Below are 6,763 nucleotides of genomic sequence, written 5' to 3' on the forward strand. Positions count from 1 at the left end.
ATAAGTTGACATGCTATCATCATCAGGCTCACTACAATATTCACTACTAGAAGTATCATCAAATTTAATACAATCATTGCATGAATCATTCAATGAGGTGGAAGGAGACGAATTTACCTCTTCGTCGGTTAAAGCTATAAAGCACCGATTTTCTCCACATGATTCTTTGAGCTTGAATCACTGGGAGTGATAGCCTTTTCTGACTTAGTTTCTGCATACCTATTTTCGAGTTCCTCTCATATTTCTTTCGCACTTTGACATGCCATAACTTCATGAATAATGTTAGAATCTAAAACATACAATAAAGTGTTCATGGCATCAATATTTATTTGCATTAAATTCAGGTCATTCTCATTCAACTCATTTTCTAGTTTGGGAATTTCAACATAATCAACAAATTTCATAGGCACAACATTCCCATAAGCAATAATTTTCTAAATCTTCAAATTTAATGTTTTAATAAATATAGTCATTCTAAATTTCCATTCGGTGAAACTTTCGCTATAAAACATTGGAGGGTTTGTAGATAACATTCCCTCACAAGATGGGGAAACACCAAATGAGCCATTATTATATTCCCCTAATAACTGATGTTGCTTGCCCCATAGAGATTGTTTTAAATGGCTCCAACTACAATACGTGAGCTCAACAAATGTCAGTTTTTTTTATTGGTCGACGATTATGACGTTTCGTCACTGGAACAAAACCAAAACCCACCAAAACTGTCACGCAATCCATAGAGGAGTTTGATGAGGCTCTTGATGAATGGAAAAGTACTCACTGTAAGATCATTTCCTGGTTTATTAATACATTAGTTCCTACTATTCAAAGTCTACTTCCTAAGTTTCATAATGCCCAACTTGCTTGGGATTTTTTGGCAAAACGATACAACTGTGGCAGTGATGCTGCTCTCGAGTTTCAGTTGGAAACTAGGTTTTCTCATATGCGTCAGGAACCTAGACAATCTATTGCCGAGTTTCATGCTCAGGTTAGTGGCATTTGGGATCAGCTTTCTTAAGGTAACCCTGCTTTTTTTTATGAGCAATCAATTAAGTTTTTTGCTACATATCGGGATCGTCTTCTGTTCCTATACTTTATGATGCATATCCGGGATGAATTTGAGAATACTCAAGTTTCTTTGTTACATCAATCTCCTCTTCCTACACTTGAGTCCCTTTTAACAGTAGTTTTCTTCATCCCCCCCCCCCCCTCCCGGGCCCCGCGGGCATAAGCGAGTTGAAGTACTTATATCCAGACAGGAATTTTGGATCATCAAAAAATAAATAAATAATCTCCTTGAGGATTTATTCTCATGAATTACTAAAAGTGTGTCAACGGGCAGGTGGCTTTCACTTCCAAGTTTAGTATCGCATTATAGTGTCTAAAGTGTCACAATGGTGACTGGGGTCTCGGATTATTAAAATAAATAAATAAATAATATTGACAAATCACCAGACGAGCACACAGCGTGCAACGCCCGCTGTTTCTGGCATGCATTAGTTTTTTGTTTAATAAAACGTACAGTAACGGGTAGCAAGATGGATGTGTACACGTTCAGCCATGGCTGGTTAGGAAATCTAAATTCTAAAGCTTTTGTTTCCTAACTACTTGGGTCCCCCATTATCATTGCGAATCCTTTTTATTATGTTATTTGACATCAACTCCTTGGTCAACTCCTCTCTCTCTCTCTCTCTCTCTCTCTCTCTCTCTCTCTCTCTCTCTCTCTCTCTCTCTCTCATGTGAAGATTATAAACATGAAAACCTATTCGATTGCTAAATGCATTTTTTTAATGTTGGAGAACCCAGAAAGTGAAATGGATGGATGACCTTGAAGCTATTTCTTCCAGAGTGGTTGGCCACTGCAACCCTATTAATGGTTCGTCATTAGGTTGATCTTAACTGATCCACTATATCTATATATATCTATATATATACATATATAAATTATATATAAATCAACCGAAAATTTAAGATTTTAAGACAACAAAACAGAATTAAGAATTTTAATTACTTTAACGTGTGAATCACAGTACTAATTAGGTTTTTTCAAACCGACCCACCCACTCTCATCCTCCATCTCCTTCAGTCTCACCCTCCTCATTTCCTTCCAAATGCTTTATTGTTTGACCCTGTAAAAGAGCACAAAAGGACAAAAAAAACAAATGAGAACCTGAGATTTAATTAGTGCTGTAAATTTATTTTTATTTTTTTTCGTTTTTTGCTTTCGATCATAACGGAGCGTGCAATTAATTTATTGGCCACCTTTAGAACATCAATCTAACATATCGATTCTCGTCATGTTTATCCCTTTTAACTAGGCAATAAAAATGGATGTATGTGTCTTGTGCGTTGGTGTTTGTATTGCAAACAATTCACCCATTCCTCTAAAAGAATTTATATAGTAATTTTTTTTTAATGGTGAAAACTAAATGGTGGCTCAATAAGTTCTTATGACTCACATGAATGTCAACTTCAAAAATAGAAGAAACTGGAAATCACACTTTTCTGCAATCGCCAATCAGAAATTTATAAAAAATCAAAAGGGAGCACAAGGTACACCATGTTAAAAGGAGGAAACAACACAATCACCAAATCTCTAGTCTACTATATACTGATGTATATACTTGCATGGACAAGTATATATTTTCTCCTTTTTTGGTGGGGAAAAATACAAATAGATACATTTTATCTATATATCTATATTAACAATGCATTACTCTTCTAAGAGTGTGAGATGGATGGATCGATGAACTATATCTATGTATACGAAATAAGAATATTAATTTATACAGATGCAGTAAAGGGTAGTGCATGCAACTTAACTCAAACCTATCACACACTATACGTATCAAAATTAATCTAAGCAATCTCATGAAAGAGAGGATCATCAAGGAGGAGGTCTGGCCAAAAGGAAGGTGCTCCATAGCTAGACGTGATGCAAGCGTCGGCCTGATTGAACGCTGAAACACTCTCCGTGAAAGGCGGAGCAGCTGGCTCCGAAGAAGGAGACGAGGAAGACGGAATCCACGGAGAATTCGGTGAGTTCTGCCCTAACAATTCAGGGAGAGCCATGTCCTTGTTTGTGTGATCAAAGATGCTTGGGATCTGCAACTCAGGGAGATGAGAGAAAGGGATAGAATCATGGAGAGCTTGAAGAGTGTTAGTGGTCGGAGTGGGAGTCTCCAACTGCGGCGAATACAAAGATGAGAAATTTTCAGCTTTGACCGAAGAGAGTGAGTTTAGAAGATTGAAGGCGTCCATGTCAGTGATGGTACTGCTGGGGTTTATATTATTGTTGGAGGAGGCAGTGGGCATGGAAGATGGAGGTTGAAGGAGATACTGCAAGTACTGTTGAAGCCTGGCCATTTGAATTGCTTCTGCCGTTTGCAATCTCAAAGCTTGCTCTCCCCATGATGGGTTCTCCATCAGCTCTCTCAAGTTTGCTAAGGCTATGAGATGAGGCAGGCTCGAGAAGATATCGGTTCGAGGCCGGTGCGTCATCGGATCAAAACCCATCTGAATCAGCTTCTTCTTCAAATGGGTGTTCCAGAAATTCTTGATTTCGTTGTCAGTCCGGCCCGGGAGGTGGGTTGCAATTGCAGACCATCTTGCGGAGATAATGAATTGACCACAACAAAGAATAAACATTATAATTAGTACTTAGACTAATTCCATTAATTGAATCAACTTAAATGATCTGAGCTGAATTGAAGTTAATTAACTACTTGTTGCCAAGAATGGAATGGAGATTTAAAATTGTTTGCTCTTCTTCCTGGGAAAATTTCCCTCTCTTGATGTCAGGCCTCAGGTAGTTCGTCCATCTCAATCTGCAGCTCTTTCCGCATCTGTTAAGACCTACAAAATCATTTTCAACCAGAAAACACTCATTTTAGAGAGAGAGAGAGAGAGAGAGAGAGAGAGAGAGAGAATAGGGTTAATAATGATAGATATATACCTGCAAGCTTAGGGAGTGCTCTCCAGCTTCCATGGCCATGCTTTTGGATATACTGAACCAGTTTGTGATCTTCCTCAGGAGTCCAAGGGCCTTTCTTGAGACCGCTCTCATCACAACAAGGTGACCTTCCCATTTCTAGCTGTCTCTGTTTTTGCTAATTTAGATTTGGCAGAGCTAGCTAGCAGCTGCCTCCCTCCAATACAACCGAATTAAACTACTCCCCATCCTTATTCTCTATATATACTAATTATAGTGTGTGTGTGTGTGTGTGTACATACTGCAACCCTTCCTCCTCCCCTCCGCGCTGCTTTTATTATTAAATCTCCGAGTAGGTGATTGACGTGGGAGCCTCCCCACTTGCCTACACACCACCTATACCCCTTTCCTCTTTCAAACATTTATTAAAAAATGTGCCTTTCTATTGTCGGATCTACCCTTCACGTTGTGCCTATTTTTAAAATTATATAGTTATTGAAAATAGTTCTCTTTTTAATATTAATAAATGTTAGACCAATTTATCATATATCTAACATTTAAAATATCCATACAAATGTATAGAGAAAAATATTTATATAATTTTTCTTTGATGATAATGCAGAGATTGAACGTGATTTTAATTAGAAATATAATTATGTATGGATGAAGAAGCTAGGTAGCTAGGGATGGAGATGGGGGCAGTGTTGGTCTTTGAATTGTTAATTAAGGTACAGTTTAATTATGTATGTATAATGAGATATTATTGTGGAGGAGTTATATATATATATATATATATATATATTAATTTGTGTATAGTCAATTAATGTGAGGGAACAGGTGGCACGTCACGGCTGGTGTGAGGAACACAATCCATGCACGCAAACAGTAGCCTTTGCCCATGTTCTTTCGTCACTAGTTGCATGGATTTCATGAAGTACTCACGTATTAATATAGTAGGGTCCTACCTCCAGAAAATTTCTGGCCAACTTACGCATTTTCCTCTTTTAAATACAAGTGCTCTCTCTCTCTCTCTCTCTCTCCTCCCCCCCCCCCCCCCCCCCCCCCCACAAAAAAAAATACATTATTAGAGAATAGGACCTTCTACCATATATGCACTCCCTTAAAATCTTCATTGATTTTAAAATTGGCAATAAAGGGCATGTATTAAGAGAAAAATTATATAGGAAATTTGTCCCTTCAATTGTTCATGTGCTTTATTTGTATACATAAAACATATGGCGATCAATTTTATATTTATAAATATTAGATGTATAAGGAGTGAAATTTATTTACCATATATTTCAGATCCAAAAAGTAAGCATATAAACAATTTGAAGGAACAAATTTACTCAATAAATTCTCAAGACGATAAACAGAAGATGAAAACATAATTTTGTTAAGGGGAATTAGATAGAGAAAAATACGTATAAAATGGGTTATACAAATGCTAGCTGGGGTGCATAGTTAAACTTTTTGCCATCACTCTCTCCACTGCCCTTTCATTTTTCATGGTCATATGTGAGTGGGTGGGTTAATTGTTTAATTTCTTAATATCATATGAGTCATGTCTCTATTTGTTGAAAATTTCCTATTTAATTGGCAACAATCCCAATTTAATTAATGTCTCTTCTAACTTCATCTCTGTTTTGTACTAGCTAAAATGTATCATTAATTCACCTCAAAGGTTAAACTTCTTAGATGATGTACTAAGAATGATTTTAATATGTTTTGCAATAGCCCAAACTTATAGAATGAATAAATTACAAAATCATCATACTTTGTGCTATAATTTTAGTTTTAATTAAATGAATAGGTAGAACTTTATTCATTTTGATCATGAAAAATAACTATTAGACTCACTATATATGTGTAAAATTTACGAATATATGATCATAATATGTGATCTTTAGCACTAGCCTACTCGCCCTCCTCTATTATCATACCTTATATATACTTCGATACACATATAATCGAATGACCCTGTATTTACGCGTGTGAGATTCAGTTCATTCTAACCTCATATGTATTCAGGACACTCTCAAAATACATACTTTCAAGAAGTATATATTTATCTATCATCCTCTTATTTATATGCATATGAAAAAGTAGAAGATAAATGCACATGTATTGTGTTTTTTTTTTTTTTTGTTAACTCAGAGACTCTAACCACCATCACGTCACTTCGGACACTATGGTACAGCAACAAATCCAGGGGGTGAAAGTCATCTGCCCATTGACGCACCTCTCATAATTTATCAAGGTAAACTTTCAAGAAGAAATCGAACTCATAACCTTAGGGTCACCAAAATTACAAGTCGTTCTTACCATTTGAACCGACCCAACTGGGCTGCTCATGTATTGCGTTAAAAAAAAAAAAATTAGAGGTCTATTTTGTCCTAAGGAAATTAGACCACACACAAACACTCATATATTTAAATTTCAATTCAACTTGCAATAAGGTAATTTATAAATTAATTAAAGCGTCACATCAATGCATGGCCGCAAAGAGTCAAAGCAACAACGACCAGAAGTGAGCAATTAACCACATTCTTTCACCTTCTCCTCCCTCATTTTTCTTCCTCTCTCACTTACCTCCTTTTCTTGAGGAGCAAGTGAACTCTATTTAATTAAAATATTTCATCCATACATGTACGTACGTACCGACACACACATGTATATATATAATGAAAAAAGGTTTTCAAAAAAGAAAAGTTTAGGCTGCGTTTCAAACTTGAAAATATTAGAAAAAGGAAAGAAAAATTTTAAGGAATTCATATATCCAAGAAAATAATATATAAATATATATATATATATATATAAAGAGAGAGAGAG

The 6,763-nt window shown here is 36.0% G+C and overlaps 1 protein-coding gene across 1 annotated transcript; it reads right to left on the bottom strand.

The window, feature by feature from the left end:
• Nucleotides 1–2,746: 2,746 nt before the first annotated feature.
• LOC131159609 (transcription factor MYB93-like) lies at nt 2,747–4,216 on the bottom strand. Its single transcript, XM_058114645.1, has 3 exons — nt 3,956–4,216; nt 3,726–3,855; nt 2,747–3,607 (listed from the first exon to the last, which is right to left on the bottom strand). Exons 1-3 carry the CDS (start codon nt 4,086–4,088, stop codon nt 2,860–2,862), a joined length of 1,011 nt encoding a protein of 336 aa, XP_057970628.1. The 5' UTR covers nt 4,089–4,216; the 3' UTR covers nt 2,747–2,859.
• Nucleotides 4,217–6,763: the final 2,547 nt, after the last annotated feature.

The sequence above is a fragment of the Malania oleifera genome, chromosome 7, assembly GCF_029873635.1.
Source record: "Malania oleifera isolate guangnan ecotype guangnan chromosome 7, ASM2987363v1, whole genome shotgun sequence".
Classification (NCBI taxonomy): domain Eukaryota; kingdom Viridiplantae; phylum Streptophyta; class Magnoliopsida; order Santalales; family Ximeniaceae; genus Malania; species Malania oleifera.

Coding starts and splice junctions, on each gene's coding strand:
- LOC131159609 (XM_058114645.1), bottom strand. CDS start 4,088: ATGGGAAGGTCACCTTGTTGTGATGAGAGCGGTCTCAAGAAAGGCCCT. Junction 3,856..3,955: donor AGCACTCCCTAAGCTTGCAG/GTATATATCTAT, acceptor ATGATTTTGTAG/GTCTTAACAGATGCGGAAAG. Junction 3,608..3,725: donor CATTCCATTCTTGGCAACAA/GTAGTTAATTAA, acceptor TATCTCCGCAAG/ATGGTCTGCAATTGCAACCC.